This window comes from Coloeus monedula, assembly GCF_965178545.1.
Source record: "Coloeus monedula genome assembly, chromosome: 5".
NCBI lineage: Eukaryota > Metazoa > Chordata > Aves > Passeriformes > Corvidae > Coloeus > Coloeus monedula.
The window spans coordinates 62,782,466-62,806,734 of record NC_138785.1 but is presented as its reverse complement, the minus strand read 5'-3'; the positions used below and the strand labels follow the sequence as shown (position 1 = coordinate 62,806,734).

General features: G+C 37.2%; 1 protein-coding gene across 1 annotated transcript in view; it reads left to right on the top strand.

The window, feature by feature from the left end:
* The window catches only part of EVC2 (EvC ciliary complex subunit 2), a 69,753-nt gene extending 48,848 nt beyond the window's left edge, over positions 1-20,905 (top strand). The window contains exons 15-22 of the mRNA XM_082282634.1: positions 2,649-2,849; positions 4,144-4,266; positions 10,471-10,698; positions 12,447-12,655; positions 14,083-14,170; positions 18,628-18,821; positions 19,715-19,813; positions 20,302-20,905. Coding sequence (XP_082138760.1) covers positions 2,649-2,849; positions 4,144-4,266; positions 10,471-10,698; positions 12,447-12,655; positions 14,083-14,170; positions 18,628-18,821; positions 19,715-19,813; positions 20,302-20,575 — 1,416 coding nt within the window. The 3' untranslated portion in view covers positions 20,576-20,905. The remainder of the gene's footprint in view (positions 1-2,648; positions 2,850-4,143; positions 4,267-10,470; positions 10,699-12,446; positions 12,656-14,082; positions 14,171-18,627; positions 18,822-19,714; positions 19,814-20,301) is intronic.
* Positions 20,906-24,269: the final 3,364 nt, after the last annotated feature.

Sequence of the window (24,269 nt, the reverse complement as noted above, 5' to 3'; positions counted from 1 at the left end):
GTTAGTACGTCAGACCTAATTGGCCCCAAGTCCAAGTTCAAAATATTCCTTCTAGCCACAAGTCAAACCTTACTCATCAGGTTTGTTTTAAGCTTTGTCCCAGTATTTCTACATGGTCCCTAATTACACAGCGCAGTATCCTGCCTGTCCAGCTCATGTCTCCATGCATCAGACTCAGCTGCTCTGGCCTGCTGACAGAGTGCCCCTGGCACCAAGCCCTGAGCCAGACAGGCACCATGGCACAGGCAGTGCTGCAGAGAGGAATTCTGGCTGCTGGAAGTGTTTTGGCCATTGCTGCCTGCTGCAGTGTGACCCTGGGGAGGTGGGAAAGCAGGTGGTGGCCTTGCCTCAGTTGGGAGACCTTGCAGAGGGAGAGCCCATGGCTGTGGCCAGAAGTGGTTGTGCCTCTCAGAGTGGGCAGCAAGGTCCCTGAGAGATCAGGGAATGTTCCTTAGCATTTGTTCTTAGCTTTCAAGTACATTTATGTCTGGTTGTTAGATTGCCTGAATATTTGCAGTACTACATTTCCTATACAATGTCTATTTAATAAGAGACATTGTTAGAGACATGGGAACATGAAAAAATAAAATTGCAGCTTTAGGGGAAGCAACTGGAACAGGCAAACCTATAATAAGCTGTGTGGCTCTGAAGAAAATGTACCAGGCATAAGAGATTGAACAGGGAGGGGGGAAAAAAAAAGACACTGGTAAAAGTTTCTCCTTCATACCTCTTCTTTAAAGCAAAATAGATTTGTATGGGCAGTTCTATCCAGGCAGAATCTTTGTAAGTTTTCCTGCCACATATTGTAAAACCATGTAAGAGGAATATAAACTTCATCCATTACATTGGCTTTGTTAAAAAAAAGAATTACATTTTTTCCTATTGTTTTGATTCTCATTTCAAGGGCTTTGTATTTTATTCAACATTTTAGATACTTTCCTATGTTCCTTTTGTTTATATGTATTTTCTAGCTTGTCTTACTATCTCTTGTTTACATTGCCGAGAGCAGACCTGCAGGAGTATGGAAGTAGATTGTATGACCCAGCAGGACTTTCCTGGTTCTAACTTAGAATCCCATAATAATTGTGTTCCAACCTGGAGTGTGCCTGTCATATTTGTTAGATGCTATCTTTATTTGAAGCAACAGTAAGCTGTTTGAGTTTTTTTTTCAGTAAAATTCGGGAAAATATATACAAAAAAATGCAGCAACAAGTGTCCTTCAAAAGCCCCTTAAAATTTGTTGCTGTCTTCTTTCAGTCCACTGTCTGTCAGATACGGTATTTTGATGACAGATGCCAGCTCCCATGTTTATGTTCTCATCTGCTATCTAGTTTTCACAAAGAATTATTTTGAATGATAGCTTTTCATTTTTGTTGCTTATCATAGAGACCATGGGTTAGTCCAAAATGTTTATGAAGATGGTTAATGCCTAAAGTCCTTTTTAAATATAGACATGGCAAAACTCTATTTGCTGTATTTTATTTTGTATCTCTGTCTATATATCTATATACATGGATTTCTACAATGGATTTTCTTTCATGAGTCTAAGACAAGATGACAAATGGTTAAGTATACTATAAATGATCATCTGGAGTAGTCTTGTCTTAAAATAAGTAATTCTTTGAAGGGAAAAACCTCATGCATTAAAAATGTATTAATTAAGGATCTAACTGTTCTTTGCTGAATCAGTAGAAAGAAAAAAGGATTTCTAAATGCAACGATTTGATGAGGTAGTATAGGCCTGTTATATATTGAATAAAAGTATCAGTACTAATGAAACATGCAGTATAATATATTTTTAAATGAAAACTACTCTTTAAAAAACATGCTGTTTGTGTTTTAAATACAAACAATTTTTTGTGGAATAAAGGAAATTTCCAAACAAATTAAAGTATGCTATTTTTTATGAAATATTCTTAAGGAAATAAGATAAAGCAAGAAGATAAATGTAGCCTAAGGTTAATCAGAACTGAGCATGCTTTATTTTCAAGTCAGCTTCAGCTTGACCTTTGATCAGTTCATTAGAGATCTGTGTTTAGAATCTTACTTCTTTATACTTCTATAAAATGGAAACTTTGAGTAATTCAAATTAGTCTTAAAACATATTGTGCTGTTCAGACTGCAAAGAGCCTTTTTACAAACAACAGCTGGAACCCTTGTGACTTGTTGATGGAAGGGATGACATATGTGTTCATAATAGAGACTTTTATTTTATTTTTTCCTTCTCAGTAGCTGTGACTGCTGAGGGCTGAGAAACAGCACGGGGAGGCTTTATGGGAAGCTTTTATCTTGATTTCAGCTGAAGTTCAGGGATTGTATTGTCTGAAGAGGTGGAAGGACTCTATGCATAGGAAATGTGTGAAAAATATTAATTTATTTTTAAAATATTCAAATGCTGTTTTCCTTTGAAAATGAAGTTTTACAGTCCAGGAAGCTCTGTATGCAGAATTTAAGGTATCCGCAAGGGTATTTTATACATGCTGAGCAGTTCATTGCTGTGTGTGAAATCACTAACTGATATATGAAAGAGACCAAAAAAGGATAATCTCTGCTAAAGTAAAGTATTTGTGTTCATGTCTCTTATATTTTATGCATTATTGCCTAAATCATTGAACAGCAAATGGCTCTTGTTTTTTTTTAACAGGCAACTTCTAAGTTTACCCCTCTCGCTCTCAGAAGAGGAGTTGCTTAGAATGAGGCAAGAGTTGCACTGCTGCTTCTCTCAGGTGGACAGCAGCTTGGCTTGGCCCAAGATAAGAGCAAGAACCTTGCTTCAGGCTTTTGAGGTGGAGCAGAAGGACAGCGAGGTGCTGAAGGTTGAGCAGAATTTAGCAATGACCTGCAAACAGGTGGGAACAGTGTGGGATCAGTGTGGGGATGTGGAAGGGCTTCCTGGGTGTACCTGTGGCTGCTGGCATTGGCTGCAGATCTGGGTCCATAGCTTCTCCATAGGTGTGACAGCACTTTTCCTGTCTGCATGGACCAGTGGACTTAAAGATAGTTGGGCAGCAGTTGGATAAATAGGTTTTTTTTCACATACACCTGTGTATTTCTGCTGCTTTAGTGAAAGTTTTGGGAGTTTCTGGAAAAGAATCTTCTACATTGTTTTGTCTGTTTAGGAAAGTAAAGCTCCTGAACTAGATGGCCTTTCTTGGCAAGAAATTGGGCATGATTTCTGTTTCTTGTTTTCAGAAGATTGAAGTGTATGCCGACAGTTGGGGGTTTTTTCCCCACGTCTAAATACGTAGAAGGTGAGGCATACTCAAAGTTACAAGAGTATTTCCAACGAGGAGTCTATCTGCCTATCAAATCTAGCACTAGTTAAAGAACCCTGTGAGAGGTGTTTAATTCCTTCAGTAAAGTGCAAAAGCTATGGAATCATAAATGGTTTTCAGTTCTTCTAAGGTAGCGGGGCAAAAAGCATTCCCTGTATTAATTGTATCTGATACTTTCTTTAAAGGAGGACTTGCCCTTGCTTTGTTTTGGTTCAGTTATACTTTCTCAACATGTAAACTACCTTGGGTTAATTGTGCTAGGAGTTAGCCTAGTTCAAAGCCTTAATAGTTTCTAAAATACTAAAGGAGGGAAATGACTTTGCAAAACCTTACAGTTGAACAGATGTTATCATTTCCCCAAGAGTACATATACTTAGTTAGTATTCTTGTAAAGAAATGGAAAGGTCAAGAATAATTTGATTACATGGAACGGTGCCTCTTAATATTATCATGGTTCATTTGTGATTCATAGACTGTGTGTTGAAAACAATGTAGATCTTAAATTAATATTCTTTGTTCATTTTCAGCTGTGCCGAGGAGACAACTTATCAGTTAAAATCTTCTCTTATTATCACTACTAAAGCTTGTTTAAAATCAAATGTATATGCTACCAGTTTTCATGGAAAGGATGAATATATAATTGTACTTGAAAGAAATTTTTAAAAAAGTTCTAACTTTGAATGTCCGAAAGGAATCTTCTGAGTGAATAGGCAGCACCTTCATTTCAGAAATACTTTCTCAGTGAAAGTCATATTTGCCAAGTGTTTCATTATTTGATGGATGTGCCAATAATAGCAAGTAATAATCCTAACACTAGCATCCTCATATACCTCTTACAAATAAAGCATTTTTGCTCATCTTGTTACAGCAGCATTCTAAAATGGGAAAAACAGGATCCAGGAATAGAAATAAGTTAGATATTCTGAAGAAATCTTTACAGGACAAAATTTTAATTTATGAAGACTCAGTGAAAGGTGAAAATTTAAATAGGGTAAGTACAAACTTTTCTGGACTGAGGTCAAAACCTAGATCTTCAGTAATTAAAGAATGACAGTCTTCTATCAGTGTGAATAAGAACCAGATAAAAAAAGGTGTGAGGTATAGTGTCATGATACATCTCCCTACTCTTGACTGATTTTATCAAGATGTATTTCAAGCTGAATAGTTTTTGCTTTGTTTTAATTTTTGCATCTTAGTTACAGAACTGATTTAATGTCTCACCCCTTTTTCTTCCAATGGTTCTGGGGCTTGGTGTGTGCAAGATTGCAAGACTCCCCTAGATCCTGTGGTTTTCTAGAAAGACTTTCAAAACATGGAAGGTACTTCAATGCATGCTTCAGCTGAGTAGCATTTAGTTCTTGGACATCTGCTAATGCTGCTGAAAACCCAAAAATGGATTCTTAGATCCAAAAACTTTTTGGGGAGGGTCTGAGTTTATTTGTACAGAGCTAACTGAAAGAAAGTCTTGATTCTGGTGGGTTTTAAAGACACACAGCCCCAGTCTAAAATTAATTCTCGAGAAATGAGTGGGGCTGATCTTAATACAGGATTTTGAAGGCTTTTTACTTCTCTGCTAGCAGATGTTCCAAGTGATCTTTCACATGTGTACAATATGGGTAATAAAAGTTTTGTATGTCAGAGGGACATTGCAATAAGTTTGTTAGACAGAGGTGGTGCACAGCTGTAAGAACTACACAGAACAAGCAGGTGTCATTGGTAATTAAAATTGGTAGATGAAAAAATAGTTTCAAAAGCGATTACAATATCACTTTTAGTACCAATTTGGACAAAAAACTATTTTTATACCTCTTTCTTATGCTTTTGATACCTGTATCCTGAAGAATGAAAAATACTGGGTCAACATGTTAATTCAGAAATAATTTCACTTTTATGTGAGAGCAACGCATTTTTTGTATTGGTTGCAGATGATAAAAGCAAATGTACATCTAGTCTAGCACCCAGTCTTTGAAAGTGAGAGCAGGTGCTTGGGCAGGACTGCAACAAGAAGGCAAGTATGTTCTAGCACTCTTCACTAGTTCAGTAACTATGGCCCAGGAATGCTCTGATCCTCTAATGGAGGCATTTAAATTTTGACTTCAATACCTGATGCCTTGATCCTCAAAATTTAAGGGGTTTGGTACTCGTACTTGAAAGTACATGAGATTATGGGCTAAGCTCTAGAGTTTAAAAAGTACTGAATACTTGTTTGGTGTAATACTGCCTTACGTTTCTATTAGAATCTTGTTTTAACATTGGAAAGTTAGCTTCTCTAAGCCTCATTGTTCCAGTTTTATATGCACCATCTGGCATACCTGTTGTTGTTCTAATGGTATGGCTGGTTTCAGAGCTGGAAAGAGTCAGAAAGAAACTCATGTGGCTAGGGGTAGATAGTAATACCAATTGAGTAATGCAGCATTTTGTTTGTTTAAGGGGAGTTAATTTACTGTATAATGTTGAAGGTGTTTCACCACCCCCATTGTAAAATATTGTGAAATATTTCTTCCTATTTTAAAATATTTGATATTAATTTAAAATACATCATAATAAATATGTTTTAAAAGGTTAAATGTTTCTAACAGTTGTAAAATATTGCTTCCTTATATTTAGTCTTAAATCTACCCTCTTATAGTTTAAAACAATTGCAGCAGGACCTGCTAAGTGGTTTATTCCCATCTTTCCCCCTTAAATATTGAAAGGCTGCAGTAAAGTGTCCTCTGACCCTTTTCTTCTCCAGGCTGAACAACCACAACTCTCTCAGCCTTTCTTCGGGAGAGATGTTCTGTCCCTTGTATTTTGGGCATGTTTAATGTAAGGCTTTCATACCTAGTAATATGCAAATACTATCTATTTTTATCCATAAATGTTAGGATTCATGGAATATACTGAACATGCTGTATAGATCCCATGCTATTTCTGTGTGTTTCTGTCATCAGTGGCATCTCTTTTGCCTTTGAATTCAGCCACAATTAAGATACACTTTCTTGGGCCTCCTTACAAGTGAACTTGAGTTCTCAAACTGCATTTCCATCCTCCTTCATTATTCATTTTAATAGGTTCAAACTTACAATAAAGGTGATAACTCATTTACTCATTCATCTATTCATTATTCGTTCATCCATCCCCAGATTTCATATATGTATAATTAATTTAAAGCTCTTGTGTCTGGAACTGAGCCTCCTGTGAAGAAGCAAACTGTGCATTCAGTTGTGTGCAAACACCTGTCAAACATTCCTATGTAATTTTTTAATCTATATTTTTAAAGTTTTATAACACATCCTGGTTCTAAACCACAAGGGCAGACTGTAAGTATTACTTAATAATTTTGTGGCATATAAAGCTAGTAATAGTATTTATTTTCTCCTTTCTTGAGATATTATTGAAGATGTGTATTCTGGCAGGCAGTGTCTTAGACATGTAAATAAAAGCTGGAAGAAAAGGATGATTCTTCAGTGTGTGCATGTTGTCATAACTCATTCATTCTAGTAGTGTTGTAATAATTTCTGTTAGTTAAGAAGCTGCTGTCATGCACTGAATAGGGAGCATCCCATATACTCTGAAGGATTAGTCCTTTTGAAAATGGACCTGTTTATTCCTAGTCAGGTAAGTCTGCTTGATTATTTTTTTCACATTGCTTGGATAGGTACTATTGTAATGAAAATCATAAATTATTTAGTCTCTGGCAGACAAAACTTTGGCTGTTATCATCCATCATTTTCCAGCTTTTAAGTAAACTCAAAACTCAGTGTAGCCCAAGTTTTGAAAGATGACTTGTGGAGTTAGTTGTCCAGCCTGGTCCATTTCTGACATGTATTACCCTGTACAGTGATGCTGTAGCAGTGAATCTCCCTTAACACCTTGCTAGACAGCAGCTATTGGCAGCAAAGTATTGCTGGTTGCATTGGATATAAACTCCTTGCCTTTCTTTAGAATCTGTTTTTTCTGGTATTTGGTAACATGTCTGTTTAACTGTTAAGGACTCACTTCCATTTTATCCTCTCTTTAAGAATCACCTAGTAGTGCAGCAACTTCCACCACTGAAAAGAGGAGTGAGGGCAAGTCAGTAGGAATTTCAGAAGGGAGACCTTAAAATTGGACAGTGGAACAGTATAGCTCTGAAAATTGCTAAATGTTTTAGTAACACTGTCTTGTGTCACAGTGGTCAGTCATATAACATTTAATTCAGTGTGCCTTTCAGAGGAAAAAACTTGAGTCTTACTTGACAGATTAGTCCTGTGCACAGGCTTTTGAAGATTGTTATTTTTTATGTTTTAAATATGTGCCTCACCAAGAAAACTGAGTTAGGGTGAGATTTTTTGTCTTGTGCAATCTGTATCAAAGTTGTGACTGTAGGATGTTCTGTGGGATTTTTTGTCTTTCATTTCAAATACCTGTGAACTGCTGGGTTGTGAGCTTTAGTGGAAGATGCTAAAGCCACTTGCTTTTCAGCATAAAGCACTTCGTAGAAATTGAAAGGCTTCAAATTCACTTTAATAGATTTCTTGCAAAGAACGTAGAAGATACATATATTGAACTATTATTATTATTGACTTTTTTCCTACAAAAAACTGAAACATAGAAACAAGTAATAGATATTTCTGGATCTATCCTAGAGTAAATGTCATCTTCTTTCTTTTGAGCAAATACTGCAAGACAGCTCAGCTCTTGTTCTGTAAATTCCCGATTTTGACTATCTCTTGCTTCACTATAAATATCTGCCTCCTGTGTTCCAAAATAAGAGCTTAGTTTTTATCATTTTGGTCACCATAATGCCAGTGCAATGTCTGAGTTAATTCTCCTTGTAACCCAAATATGCCATATGCTTATTTGTAACCCATATGCTTACTTATTATTTAGTGTCACTCACCTGCATTATTCCAGATTGATTTGTTAGATTAACAGTAATGTTGAGAGACAGTATCTATCTTTTGAGATGGAGATTTGTTACGAGTATCAAGAAAATAAATCTGCCTCCAGTTTGTGTCTGTAGGATGATCTCTTATTCTTGACTTGTTACTGGCTTAATTCAAATTAGTAGGAAAGATTTCCTGAAGGTAATCTACCTCTTGTGTTCAAAGACATTCCAGATGATTCGGTGGAGCCTTTGGAGAGTATCACATGAGCAAGAGCATATCACAAGCGTATTTGGTTCCAAATCACATTTTACATTTACCTCTCTCTACTGGATAATAGAATTTGTATGATACACAGCCACTCTTAGCACTCTTATCAATAATATTTCCAGAGAAAATTTCTGTTCATCATATTGCGTATTTATCATCTTAGGTACCTAAAAACTAGGTGGAAGTATCCTTAAATTCTCCTTTAAAACTAATCATAAGTAGAGTCAATCATGTATAATTGTGATTAACATGAATAGGAATCTGATAAGGTTTTTCATGTCTTTAGTACATATAATTTCAATTTGTGCAAAGATATTCTGATGGCCAAAATCAGGTTTTGTGCCAATGGGAAGTCATACAGTGTCTAAGGATTACAGTTGACCTTTCTGGTGTTTAGTTCACACCAACAGGGCAATCACTATTGGTCTTTATTATTTTTAGACTGGTAAAATGGGGGAGGTTGCATGTACAAAGGGGTACCACAGAATGCCTACTGTGTTAAGGTACTAGGCATGTACATATCTGTGTTAAATAGCCAAGCTCATCTCTGCCTGTTGTTTGAGAGAGAGGCCAAACTTGATGGGATAAATGCTTTTCCATAGAATGCAAATGTGAGTATCTGCTCTCAGAGGCCATGGTGGTAGTAAACTTGACCAAAACTTTAAAAGGTTTTGACATTCCTCCTTTGGTGACTGTGGTTCTTCCATTCTGTCACAGGCAGTAGTTATTTGAGCATTGCTGTTAAAATACCTAGTACTGGAAATTTCTGAAAATCATCATTTCTGAAAATGCTTGTGGTCAGTTTGGGGTTTTTTGGTGTGCTGTGAAACCTATCAGATTTGTCAGGATGAAGAAAGAATTTAGAGATGGAGTGAGGACAAACCTGGGCTCTGATACCCAGCATTGGGCATGTGGGGCAGCAGGTGATAGCAACACCAAGTAATGGAGTCAGAGCTCTCAAGGCTTCATGTGCTTTCTCTGTCTGTGTCTTCTCTCTTAACAATCCTTTAGGCCCATGTGAATAGTACAGGAAGAGAGAATAAAAACAAACTGGTAATTGTTTACTTTCTTTTGAAGATTCAGGTACCTAAATGTTAGATATGCAATGTAGCCATCTGTGTCTAACCTAGACATCCACCTTACATGTCAGTGGAAAACCCATTTTTTAGGATATGAAACCTACTGAGAGGTACCTTTTCCTTTTCTTTGAGTGTGAAGGGAGCTTAGAGTGACAAGCTCAGATGGAAGCATCTAAAGAAGGTAATTGCAGCTGGCTGCTATACACATTGTCCCACAGAAAAATAGTCACAGTGCAGTGTCCTTGGCTGTCAGTGGTACAGCGTGGAGAGCTCATCAGTCACACTGCACTGGATTGTGTGCCTGCACATGCTGCACTTGTCTTTCACCCTTGAACAGTTTCTGTGGATGTTCCATCAAATGTGTGGCAGCAACACAGTTACTGAGTTAAATCATTTTGATTTTATGCTGTTTGATGTTGATCCAATCCAGTTTTAATCTTATTTGAAATCCATTGCCAATAGACTTTTGATTTACAGTTTCTTTTATATAAGAGGATTTTTGGTTATTTGCTCAAAGAATAGTAGGTTGAATGTCATCAGTCAGCATTAACTGACACTTGCCAACTTGAAACTAAATACAGTCTTTTTATAAGTTTCATGTTTTTTCTAAACAGAAGGGTGTATTTTATCTTTCCATTTAACCATAGTTAACGATGGATTTATTTGTATTTCTAGCTTTTAATTTTATTATAATAAAAATTATGTAGACCCTCTGTTTTGGGTTCTCATTTAGTATTAAAGTTTTGATTACCCTAAAAGAAAGCCTGATCTCTATACAGTATTTGACTGTACTGTAATTTTTTTTTATTACAGTATAAACTTGGAATTGAAGGTTAAAAGCACTTCTTAAACCAATGTATTGCATTATAAGATAACAGCATTGATTTCTTTGCTGTTATGATCCTCCTTGTTAATTACAGACTGCCAAAATCATAAGTGTGCATGTGAGAGTTTCTGTTAATCTTTCTATCTTTCGTGTTTTCGTATTTTTTTTAGATTAAGTACGAGTTGCAGCTTGAAAAAGAGTGTCACCTGCGCAATCTGGAAAACAAGCTTGGAGAGTATATTGCTTCTGTAGCCTTTCAAAAAACTGTTAAAAAATCCAAAATGCTGGAGCTGTATACTGCTGTCATAAATGTGCAAGCTTTGCTCTTTGAACAACTGAATACATCAAAAACCCTGTCAAAATTGGAATGTATTCAGATTTTAGAAGCACATAATCCTGTAAGTAATGTAATTGTTAAAAGAAAAAAATCCTGTTAGGAAACAGCAACTGTTAGAGCATCTTTGTCTTAGCTGCTGGTTTGCAGATTCTGGTGACCCAGACTTTAATTTCTGTGAGTATGTGCACTTTAATGCATTCAGTAAAAGACATAAAAAAAGGAAAGTCTTAGAGACAAGGAAGATTGTGTATTATTATTTTTTATTTTTGTTATAGTTGCATGCAGTCAGAAAGAGTAGTATTTTGGTGGCTACTTAATATTTTATTGATTGAAAGAAAGTTGAGAAGTGGTTGGGAGTCATGACTTGAATAGTAAATTGTTGTGACTGTCTTACAGAACTGCTCATGTTATAATGCTGTCCATATGCAAAATCCATAACCACACAATATGCTTCAGTTGTCAAGTTTTTAGAGATTATCTATACAGCCTTCTACCGATCTCCCTTCAAGCACACTCATGCAGTTAAAATAGTAGGAAATCTGGAAAAAACCTCTTCCCTTCACCATATTTATTACATACTTGATATGTGCCAATTTTCTAATCCTTTTTTAATACTTCAGTGCTCCATATTCACAAGGACGTTTTTTTTCTACATCTGCTATTTGAAACCATCCAAGTGAGGCTTGGGGAGAGCACTGGAGTAGAACAAACAAAATGGGTTTTTGAGAAAAACCTCTTTGCTAGAGGGCATCATTTGACAGCTATTGCTGTGAAAATTCCTTGTTAAATTTTAATGTGGTCATCTCTGCAGAGTTTCTCATAGAGTGACAGCTAGAATGCTTATATGCCTCCAGTTTTGCTTAAATTTGTATTAGATCTGTAGGAAATAGTAAAAGTTGTTTGTAGACAGAGTACTTTTGCCTTTTATGCAGTAAGTGCAAAGGGGCTTTTCAGAGAAGTGACTTTTACCTTCTCTGTCCTTGAATAGGTGAAGATAAAGGATTGAAGAAGGGGCAGAAAGACCTAGAATAGCTAACACTGAGTTAAATACAGCTGATGAGGCAGAGGAGTAAATTGAAATTTAGCATTTCCTTTAAGGTACTGGTTAGCAAGTGGGGCTTTGAGATAGTAAGCAATGTAAAGGTTGAGGTGAGACAGCAGTGTCATTGGAAATGGGAGTATGAAGCCTTCCTTCTGGCTAGTTTGACTTTTTGACCAAAGAGAGATCTTTAGCAGGGGGGATCCAGTCCCCTGAAGACTTTGGGTTTTAACCTTTTGATTTTGGGTTAATACACAATAACAATGAGCATTGTATTTTAACCCTAACTTATCAGACTAGTTGTGAATTACTACTGCCTTTTAACTTAGATCCATTTGATATTAGCTGTTAGTTTGGACTAACTAAAACTAGTTAGTCTGAGTTTCTTAAGCTATTTCAGTGGGTTTATGCAGCTTACAAATGAATTTGAATGGTGGTGTTCCTTAGTTTTGATCTTAGCCATGCTGGCAGTGTACTTGTTTGATGTCCTCTACAGTGGAAGGTTTCAGAGAGCATTGACTTTTAACACAATGAAAATTGAGTCGTAGCTTTCCTCGTTGTTCTGATATTCGTGATGTACCAGACGTGTTTACTGAAGCTGTGCAATGAATTGAAAAGTGTAATGACTGCAAGTGGCTGGGTAGAATAAGAAATTAATAAAGTAAGATCAGAAAAACCTGATACCATCATCTTTTTTCTTCACTCCAAATGAAATTTGTTCTTTCAAGTTAAATTAGAACTTTTTATCATCATGCATTTTCAACCTCTAGGAGATTGAAGAACTTGACAGGAAGCTGGAGTATGAGATGTTGCATAAGGAGTCAGCACAGCAGCATCTAATGAGTAGGCAGAGATGGATTCTGGATGGTTTGGGACTCTCGAATGAAGCTGTGGACACAAATGCAGAAAGACATGTGACAGTTCTGTTAAGACAGGCCATGAATAAATGTAGACAATTTATAAACCTGTACCAGCAAAGGTAAGTTCTTTGGTCTCGGGTTTTACTGTGTTACTGCAGTTCTTAAGGACCATAAGATATCCTGGAGAAACAGCAGGCGGAATGTTCTGCTCTGTTGGGGAGGGACTGTGCATCTGTGTTTGAACACTGTCGCCTTGTGCTGTGGCCCAGAGCATAACTGAGGAGTCTTGGGAATTTTGAAATAAGAAACATGAAATAATAATAACTTAGTAGCATATAAATCGTGCTGTGTTGCATGGCAGTCACCATTTTTTTGACAGGGATAATGGAAAACTAATGATACTGCTAAGCAGTAAGGAGGAAAAGAGTTTTAATCCTCTTTGTCTTTCAAGAAGATAGGTAGGGACTTCAGAGATACTTGATCTGCTGGGGTCAGAGGAAGTAGCTGAGACAATTTAAATTGAATTTTCATCTACATTGTTGTACTGTAGACGGAATTCCCTGGCACACAATTATTTTTGATGAGATGTATAAACTCTTCTTCAATTTCAATTTTCCCTGGACAGTTTTTAAGTAAAGAAATCAGTGACAAATAAAATGCCTCTTGGGAGGTATATAGAAATACCTGTCTTGTCATAAAGACTGACTAGCAAAAATGGGTGATAATTTGCAAAATTATTGCAGCCTTTTGTATTACTTTCATTAGGGTTACAGGAGGTAGAAATGACATTTCCATGTGTATTGCACAGTATTAAAAGCCTAGCACATTTCAAGCTTCACGTAACATGCTCAAAGTGTGCTTTCCATTAGAAAGAGTGTTTTCCATGAAACCACTGATATATTAAAAATGGCTGCGATAGTGGTAAGCCTGTTTTAATTCTGAATAGGCTGGAGCCCTACTCAGTTTAGATGAACAATTTTCCTGTTGCAGAAGTGAAGAGTCAGTAGAAGATCAGATAAATCTCTGCAGGAGTATCCACAAGCTGGTAATCTATCAGGGAAGCCTTCAAAGAAACTGCAACTAGTCTTTACCTGAAAATTTACTGGAAGAAACAAGTTTTGTACTTTTGTACATTACAGGTTTTGTGCATGATGTCATCATGTTTTGGGCTAGAAAAAAAAATCACCAGCAGTGAGGAAGTTAACTATTTAATATCATATTTCAGCTACAAAAAATCCACAACTTGCCTTAAAGTGTGGTGATGAAATTTAAAGAGGATGGGGACAGGTTGAATCACATTGCTTTGGAATGATTCCAGATTTGAATTGTGTGCAAAAGCATAGTCTAAGATTCTGCTCTCATGTTTGCTTGGGGGTTCAGGGAAGAAGGGAAGAGAATTTGGCATATTTTAGAAGTTAGGCTGCTCTCAACAGCTTTGCTGACAGACAGATATGCTTCCCGAATGGGTGACCTTGAGATTTTGCTTCCTATAATACAGTCATTGCACCTGGGAAGATTTCAATGTTAATTCTGTCTTTCACTTCAGCTTGAGAGATGAGCAGTGGAATTGCGTGGTGCTTGAAGATCTCCTGGAAAATACAGAAATGGATGCATTTTTGGCAATTTATAGTCAGGTAAGCATGAAATTGAACAAAACTTCCAAGTTTAAATTACAGCTGTGTCTGGATATCAGCTTTTCTTTTTAGGGAACCATTACAGATGTATTCAGAGTTACTCTCTGCTAGTAGTTGCTACCAGTTTTCAGCCTATACTGTCAGTCACTTCAGTTAATTCTGACCTACTTTCAGCCTTTTGAATTTTACTGAATTATATTTCTGTTTGTTCTTTTACAAATCCTTTCAGTCCTGTTGCATTTCATTCTGTGGAGAACTAAAGTGCCTGATTTTCTGGTAAACAGAGAGATTTACAGTTTGATTTTCATGTAATGAAACAAGGGTTTTGTTTAGATTTTGATGAGTGTTAAGAATGATTTGCATTGACTATGTTTCAAAATTAAATGATAGCAGGACTGCTACTTAAATTTTCTAGTATCATTACTCATACTTGTTTTCAAAACAAGTGTCTTGTCTTCTGGTAATTTGCTATGTGTTGACTGCTTGTCAGTCCTACAAAGGCCTTAACAATGAATTGCTTGATTGACCCTAGTTTTTATCTGCAGGCCTTGGGTGAGATATGTAGCTAGCATGAAAAAAGACCTGGTGGGGCAGCTTTCTGTGTCCAAGTATCTCACTTCCCAGGGACAAGAGTGGTCCCAGTCCCCCTGTATCATGAATTGGGAGCTTCAGAGACCACCATGTCAAGGAAGGACCACTTTAAGGGTCTCTCAGCTTTTCCTGTGTCTTAGTTTGTTTCTGCTGAGTCACTCCAGAGGACCTGTTCCATAACCTTACCAAGCACTGAGGTCAGGCTGACAGGCATCTAGCTCCCCAGATCCTCCTTCCAGCCCTTCTGGGCTGATGGGGGTCCCACTTGATAACCTCCAGTCAACAGGCACCCCTCCAGTTAGCCAGGATTGCTGGTAAATGATAGAAAATGCCCCAGTGAACACTTGGCCAGTTTGCTCAATCCCTGTGGGTGGATCCCGTCCAGCTCCATAGACTTCTGTGTGCCTGAGTGGTGTAGCAGGTCACTGACCATTTCCCCTTGGATTATAGCAGTTTGTCTTCCCATGATGCTTGTTAAGTTTCTCTGATGCAGATACATTGTGAAAGGGCTTCTCAACAGCATGGCATGTATTTTGCAAGTTGAGAGGTTAAAATCATTGTTTTGGAGATCATATATGCGTGCAAACAGAGTACATCTTCATTTTCACAGTACCCTGTCCTCTTTGCACCGTAGTAGGTGAACAGTGACCTTTAATAATTGTAAATCTTGACATGCTGAAGACAGAGATTTAAAAGCATCGCTGTCATCTCACTGCACTTGAAAAATGGGGTACGCTGCTCACTATATTCTTGGGGTACTTGTTTCATTGATAAGATTCCCTGAAGAAATAATTTATTTGTGTAAATATGCATCAAATATACCATTGGGGTTTTTGTGTTTGTATTATTTCATAAAAAGTGTAGCCCAGAGATACCCTGCAACATATTTTATTGAAATGCCATAATACCTATACCTATTTACCCTGCAGATATATAAAACAAAATTTCTGTTTTCAGCAAGTATAATAGTATACTCCTAACTATAATTCCAAACCTAACTACTCTTAATTCAACTGTTAAGAAGTATGTCCTTAGTAGAATATTAACTTCCTAATTTATTAAGGCTCATGATGTTACACAGTCCTACTTTTGGATGTACTTAGAACACATTACATTGACAAATGTTAGGAAACTATAGCTGTCTTACTCTTTTCTTTAAAGAGGATTTCCCCTTTAGACTAGTTTTCAGACATGTAGATGACATTGAAAAAAAACAGGTAAGTTTCACTTTCCTGTATTTTATGTTTCAGCTTACATCCTTATCAAGGCAGATCTAGGTCAGTAAGAGATTTGCTTGAGTGATAGTGAGTTCAGGATTATAAGCCTCTGGCTGAGCTGTTACTTCTGAATAAACTCATGGCTGTAGCCCCAGGTACACTAATTGCATTTTAGATACAACAGACGATGCAGGCAGGCTGGCATTTGAAAACAGCACAGGAAGCTTGAAACACAGCATGGCTTGAGTTCATTGATTCTTGCATCAGTTGTTTAAATACACATTGCTCAGTGCAAATACTTAAAAACAGTTCTGCTGTTTATAAGCTACCATTCATTCCTGGTTTTATTTTGTCAAGATTCTGGGAATACAGATGAGACTGTTGGTGGCACAAGTAGCACTTGTATCCATTTGTTATTATAGAAAAATGAATTCCTGACCTTTGTGGTATTTTACCAGTAACATACTTGAAGAATCAAACTCATGCCATGCTGGAGACTTTTGATCTGACCATTCCTGTGTTTACTTACATGTTCACTTCTTTCAACTTCTGCAAGCTGCTCTGGGTAGTTGTGAGCACCTGCAAATGGTGCTCAGTGCTGGCGCATGTTCACACACCAGCGCTCCCTTTGCTGTACGTCTGTCAGGTGCAGCTGGCTGATGGGCACCTGTGCCACTTTTGGGATTGTTGACAGCTTTGTGGCATCCTACAGAATTGTTTACTTGTCAGTTCTGCTGTGCTAGAAAAGTATTAAGGGTTGCCTCTCAGTCTAAGTCATACGTGGTGCAGAAAGGTAAGGGTCAGAGAAAAAACATTTTAAAGAGGAAACTGCTACAGAAGGAAGCAGTACTAAAGTCATTATGTACATCCATATAAAAATAACTGGTTTAAAGGTCCTGAAAACATTAGCCAAAAAGAGCAGAATAGGTCTCAAGAGATCTGTCACATTTATTCTCACTTAATGTTGTATTTTGTAGGTTTCTAGAAGAATAGTTTTTAAAGACCAGAACTGCAACACAGTACTATAGAAGTTAGACTTAAGTGTCTGTATTAAGATTTAAGCTCCTATTTGCATTCCTCTCCAGAGGAGAATCAAATAATTTCTTCCACTAAGCAACCTGAGCAAACATCTTTTTGGTGTTCAAGTCTGGTGACTCCTCAAGCTAAAAATATTTTAAGAACTGCATCAATTTACCAATCTTCTCATCAGTCTTAGGATTTTGTCTTGCTAATTCTCTGTGATCTCAGTGGTTTCCATGGAATGTCTGTAACATCACTGAAGAGGCCGTGACTAGATATCCTACCTTTTGGAGAGGAGTTCTCTGCTTGAAGAACAATTATGGGAAAAGGAGGTTGTTTGATTTCTTTTATCCTTTCTCTGCAGCTGTCTAAATTTGATTTAATACTGCCTTGCTTTGTTTCTTTCAAAGAAGAAGATTCAGTTAATCCAGGGATCTCCTAGGTGCATTCACTCCTCTGAAAGTTGTCATGTAGAAAAAGAGGCAGGGCTCAAATGTTTGCTGTGACTTTTTGAAACCACTGTGGACAGAGAACCTGGCAGTCTTCCTAGATGGTGTGACCTTGTTGGGTTTTATGTGACATGGGCTTTGTAGTTATCTCCTCCATCAACACTTAGAGGAGGGTCTGCAGAGTGCTGATAACTCAGCTGTTGTGAATCATCTTGAGTGTTTGGAATGTCTTGCCTAGCTTCAGCTACCTGAGTTACATGTATGGTTTGAATAGACAACAGCTTTTTTCTGGCATTCTTTGAAACATTTACCTTGCTTTCATTTGCCTTACTCTTTTCTTTCCATGTAGTTCTCAATATTTTGTAGACTTTCATATTTGATACGCATGAGGGATCTGCAGAAAACAGCCCTGGGGACACAGTATTTATGACAACAGAGCAGAAAATAGCAATGGAATGTTGGTGTTTCGAGTGGGGCAGGAAGTGGGGCTGGCTGAGTGTCTGTGGAACAACTAAATTTGAACTCAGTATGAACATTATATGAATATGCTTTACTACTGACCTTTGGGCCAAAATGGATGGGACATTTGGAAATAAAAAAATACCACCAAAACAAAAGTAGGTGTTTTCCTTCACCTCTTAACAAATGTTACAAGCTGTTCTCTGAGCTTATCACAGAATCTGGTGTTAAGAGAAGCTGAACAGTGAAGTGGTCAACCATGACATGTAAAGTTTTTTGAGGCTGTTTTTCGCTCTTTAATTTTACAGACCAAGAAATGCCATATTGCTTCCTTGCTATCATGAAAGGATTTCCTTATAGTAGTAGAATACATAAATGAGCTAAGCCTTACATGTTAGAATATAGTTGCCTTGTGACTTTCCAGATCAAAGGGCATCAAGTACATGCCCTAAGCAAATATGTGAAGATCAACTGGTTGTTCAGCATTTACATTGCCTGAATCCCAGATGAAATGGACAGCCATTATACATGGGCCAGTGTAGGTAGAAACAGTGAACATGGAAGTGTGACCACTTGACACCAAAATTGTCACTACTAAAATGACCTTCAGTAATATTTTTTGTTTCCATAATGACTATTTATTTAATAACAGTAATTAAAAGTGGCTAAAATTTATTTTCAATGTTAAATTTATCTGTCTTCTACTCATTTAATTCTTTAGGAGCTCCATCTGGCAGGGTATTTAGCTAAACTGACGAGGGTGCCAATGGGGATGTTGCACAGGGTCTTGAACTTGTTGCTGCCCTCCAGCTCACAAAGTGAAGTTCTTTCTGTCCTCGATTCCATCAGTAAATATTCAGATGGTGTTGTTGAAAGTGACAGTAATGCAGACGAGTCTGGCAGCTGTAAGAAAAGGTAGGTGTGGTGTTTTCTGGTAGACCACTGCAAGACAAGATTGTTGCTTTACCTGTATATGTATTTGCTGGACAGTGAGATTGACAGCTATAGAAAGAAATCACAGGTGCATAAGTTTAGTTTTGAAATACTTTTCTGGGGTAAAAATACTTTGAAACTGCTACCTTATTTGGTGAAATATTTTAACTACAATAAATTGATCGATAAAAAGTTAAAAAAAATTTAAGTACATTAATTAAACAGTTATTCATAATTTATCAATCCTGTTCTGATCATCTTCTTTCTGTTGCCTGGAGTTTGTTAAAATACTTTCCTTACACTTTTTTTATTTATAATGTTCACAACACACCGTGTTTTAGGTGTCTGTAGTTCTTAAAGATGTAAAGGAGATACTCCTTCCTAGTAATGGAAGCTGCAACCTTGCAGATGTCTGTCCCTTTGTAGTTAATTACTGTAGTTCCAAATGGCCACTGTGTTTCCCTTTTCTCACAGAGACTGGTAGACTCTCAGGGCCTTTATCACTGCACTTTAGCCCCATCAACTTGAGCTGAAATCTGTGCAGTAACACCAAGGGATGCTCCTGGACTTGCTCTCCCAACTCCCTGCCATGACTTGGGAAGGAGACAAAAGCAGATGGTGTGGCACTGAGCCCTCTAGTTGGCAGATGTGGGTTGTCAAGGAACAGATAAGGGTCCTTGGGACCATGCCCTGAGCTGTGATCTTAGCTGATTTAAATGATTTGTGGCAGGGCAGCAGAACTGCTTATACACTCTTAATGACTGTATTTGTGGTATTGCTGTCATGGGTTTGGTAGCTAAAGTCAGAGAGGGGGGAAAAATGTGTTTATTTGGGGATTTGCTGCTGGGAATTTTTTTTCTTTCCTGCCCCCTCAGGAGGAACCAAGAGTTATGGCAAACACTGGAGAACGAAGTAAGGCAAGATCTGATAAACAGTTTAGGAAAGATCCCTTCTCTAAACAAGAGAAAAGACAGGTAAGGAGAAAACCAGAACAAACATCTGGGGATTTTTTTTGTTTGTTTTTTTATAGTTTATTTAATGTCCAGAAATTCTTCTTACAACTGTTAGAAATCAGAAAGTTAATTCATAAGTATGTATTTTTTAATACTGTTCTATTTGGTGCTTGTGTTTCCTACAACATATTTATACATAATAAGCAATATAGTAAATACCTAAAAAGATTTTTCTGTACATATCCACAAAATTCTCACATTTTTAATATACATTGCTCATCTTCCCTATGTTAATTTATCATAAGGTTACCTTTACTTTAGCCATTTTGTATCTCATAAAATGATACATTAATTATTGGGGATTAGAATGAAAATTACAATTCTCTCAATTGAAATATGATTTGTTTAGCTTCCAAAGTCACCACTTCTATGTCAAGATATGATATAGGAAGTTATGCATGTTTTGCTCCAGTTTTCATTTTTAAACTCAATTTTTTTCATTAATGTAGCTTAATAAAGAAGAAGCAACTTGCTGTCTTGGAAAAAGCAGCATTCATTCATCTTGGATGTTCACCTGCACATCCTCCTGTGGAACAGCCTGATCCACCTGTTTCTCTGAACTCTGCAACTGCTGAAGCTATAGAGCTGTTAGATACAGGGGAGAAGATACTTTTGTTCCGTGAGCCAAGTGATCCATTACTTGCTTTGCATAATTTTCCAAGGAAAAAGAAAAAGAACTTTCTTAATTCTAAAAAGACTGCTTGTGCAAACATGGACTCATAAGAGCAACTTCCATTTAAAGTATCAATTAGGTAGGAGGATGTTATTTAAAATTCAGTAAAATGATGAGAAAGAATGAAGTTTACGGTTCAAATAACATTTGTGTTGTTTTAATCTGATTTGTCTGATATTGGAAATAGATGTAATTTTAGAATGGCACAGTTAGTGATGTGCGTCTTGCATTTTTTAATTCTTGTCAGTGTTTTGTTGCACTAGGTGAAATATGGGTGTTCTATGATGCACATTCTGGCAGGCAGGACTCTGTGTTCCTTCAGTACATTTCGGTCATTTTCGCACTGATTTTACTGTAGCTGTATTTTGATAATTTATATAGAAAGGTTATTTATTATATATAGTAGGTACTGGTTTACTATTCTTGTATTTATATTTTTGTGGTAAGCTGCAGTATAGCAGATGACATGAAGAGATGAAGTGGACGAACCACTTGTCCTCTGATTTTGTGTTATTCTAGTTAATTTACTGTTTAACGTTGTGTTTCTAATAGGCTTTGCATGTTCCTTCTGCAGTCTGTGTTTTTACAGTGGCAGCTGGTAGTCCAGATCTTCAGCATATATTTGTGTACTTAGCCTTACATCCTGGAGTAACTTCAGCTTTTTGCTGTTGTTTCTAAACTTACTTTGGTTGAACTGTGAGTGTGGCTACAGTTTGAAGCTGTTAAGTATTTACAACCTGTTGCAGTCTTTTTCTTGGTGAAGCAGTGGCACCACATTTGCTCAGTAGAAAAGTGAAAAATGTAAGTGGGCATGTAATGCCTTCCGAAGCTCTTTTGATTGCAGTGCTGCCAATTTTCACAGTTTTAGGTGTTTTTGAAGTTCTTATTCCTGAATTTCTCTAAATTGATGAGAATATAATTTCACATTTCAAAAAGAGTTAATTTTTAAACTTTCTAGTTGACTCAAAGAATCCTATAAATATGAACCCTAAAAAGAGGGACAGGAAAAAGCTAAGTCAAATAAGCACATGTATTTGTTAATATTTTATATTATTCAATCCTGTTTTGAGGGGGTTTTAACTGTATTTGAATGCTGTGCTCTGAGGGTACTGTGGTCATATATGTTGTATTTTTTCATGTACAGATCTTCTGTGTCTTTTTATTAATAGGGTGCCATATTATTTTAAAAATTAAAATGTTAAAATGTATGTGTGTCTGCAGTTGGCGGCTTTTTTCCCCACTTCTCTGACAAGTTTAAATAGTCATCCCACAGTAAACAACAATTAGTGTTTCCTACCACTGTTAGCATCAGAAAATATATGCAGTAATTAGACTGACAATCCTAATTATTATTTGATTGCATTCTTCAGTCTTTTCGTGGAAGTATTTGCTGTCACAGAAAGAGGAGTCTGTCAGGGTTGTGGGAGTTCAGAGTTGCTGTTCCAACGTGTTTGGTATTTGATCCCCAAGGCAGGGGTGGGTAAAGAGTAGGGTCTGTCCTGCCTTAGGGTGGGTCAGAGCTGTATAGGAGGAGCCTCAGGTGTTTCAGAAAGAGGTTTGGCCTTAGGCAGGGAAGCAACAGGAAAACCTGGACTGTGTTCATGGCTGCAAGGAGCACTTGAAAGCTGAAGTACCTTCTTGAATGTCAGTCTCTTTGACGATTTCTTTGCAAGCCCAGACTCTTCACTGTTACAAGATAAGAAGGAAATGACAGTAACGCATCACAGATATGACATGGAGGCCAATAGATCTAATAGGTTACAATAATAAACTGCAGCATCTGAATATTGATTGCAGTATCAATTTATTATCCTTAATAAATAATCTCTATGTCTAGCAATAGAAAGCTGATTTGTAGCTCTCTCACACCTCATCACAAATTTGGAGCGGTTCAGTGATTGTAACTATTCTGGCAGGGAAGGTCATTCCCTGTTAGGAGTCACTCGCATATCATGCAATACATATTCAAAGTAACGTCCAGATCTTAACATCTCTTGTGCCTTATGAAAGAAGTACTAACTAGGACATAGCCCACTTCAGTAAAGAGTTGACTTATGTTCAGCTTTGAGTCATTCAGAGGACAGAGGAGGCCCAGCTGTTGATTGTGCAGTTTTGTGTCTTTGCCATAGGTATTGCCATCCTTATTTCACAGCTGAAGTCTCCCAAAGAATGTGTGTGCTGGACAAGCCGTTCAAATTCATCCCATTTGGCTTCACAGTCATCAATAAAAGAAGTAATATAAGGCCAAATTCTTGAGTATTTGAAAGATTTCCAAATCAGTTGTGTTCCCCTGGAAGTTCATTGCTTCTCCTGTTGCCCTTGACAATTCTGTGTGTACTCCCATCTCCTTGCACAGTTGTCTTCCCTCAGTGTGAAGCCGTTGGACAAGGAGCCAAAACATAGAACAAAAGTAACTGTCCTTGGGCACCAGTGCTTTAATCCACCCAGTAAAAAACCTGGCACAACTTACTGGCAATGGTAAATTTTATTGAAGAAATTATTCTCCATGCTAGACTAATTAACTGTAGCTTTGTTATGATTTTTTTCAGCATGCACTTCAGTAATATTAGCTTGCAGCTAACAGCCCATGTGCCCAGGGTTCAGGATTTTCAGGAGGCTTAGTTACACACAGGCTCCTCAGCATTATCAACAACCCACCTTTCTGCTCAGCTTGCTGTATTTCTGGCTTGGGATATCTGGATTCTGGATTAGCATGCAATACATATTCCTCACTCTGTCAAGCTTTTATTTAAAAGATTACATTTTAAAGGTTGGTGCTTTTTTAATAAAAAGGATCCCACGTGGTGAAAAACATTTTAGGGAAGATGTACAAAAAATGTCCTGCAGTGATTGAGGTGAAAATGCTTCTGTGAAACAAGTGGGTTGAGATTTCTTATCATAAATTTATATTTAATTTCTTTAATCTTGATATTATGTATTAATTTATTATGAAGCAGAAAACACATGCTAAGCCTAATGAAGAAGATTTCATACCAAGAGTGAATAACTGGATCTTCTGGGAGAGACTGTGTCAAAGTCAATCTATTATAAACAAAAGTAAGAATACCTATATGGACCTGGCACTTCACTACAGAAAAATGTAAAAATGGAAGTAAAAGGGTTGACACTTCTGTGGAAATAATTGTTATTTTTAATAGGTAACTTTTATCTTCACTGATTGCTATAACTGTTTCAGGTTTAAATGAATTTTTAAAGTGATAATGTCTCTTTAATAACGTCAGTTTCTGCAAAATGCTTGTCTGCCTTACTTGAACCTGGGGAACTCATTCTGCTTTCTTTCATTATCTGGGATTTACCCAGCTGCTATTTTAACACCTTCATTTCTTCTGGGGAATGTTAAGTTTTTATGCTGTTACCTTTTTACAACCCAGTGCCAATGATTACACTGCCTTTCGTCAACAGCTCCAGCTTCCCGAAAGACAGACAGTGGGATTTTCAAAGCATCAAATGCCAAGTCCACTCATCTTTGGCCTGTGCTGTGCTTACATAGCTGGTGCAGCCATAGGTGTACCAGCATAAAACTTATTTTCCTTGCTGAGTTATGGAAGCTATATTGTCACAGGCTCTTGAGGGCTGTGTGTGAGGGCTGTGTGTTGCAGTGTGTGAGTTCATACGAATAGCAATATAGTGCAAGTGATGAACATTGTCCTCCGAGCTGAGTGTTCCTGGTAGGATCTAGCCTTTTCCACCTTCTGTTGCTCCCCTCAAGATCTCTTCTGAAAA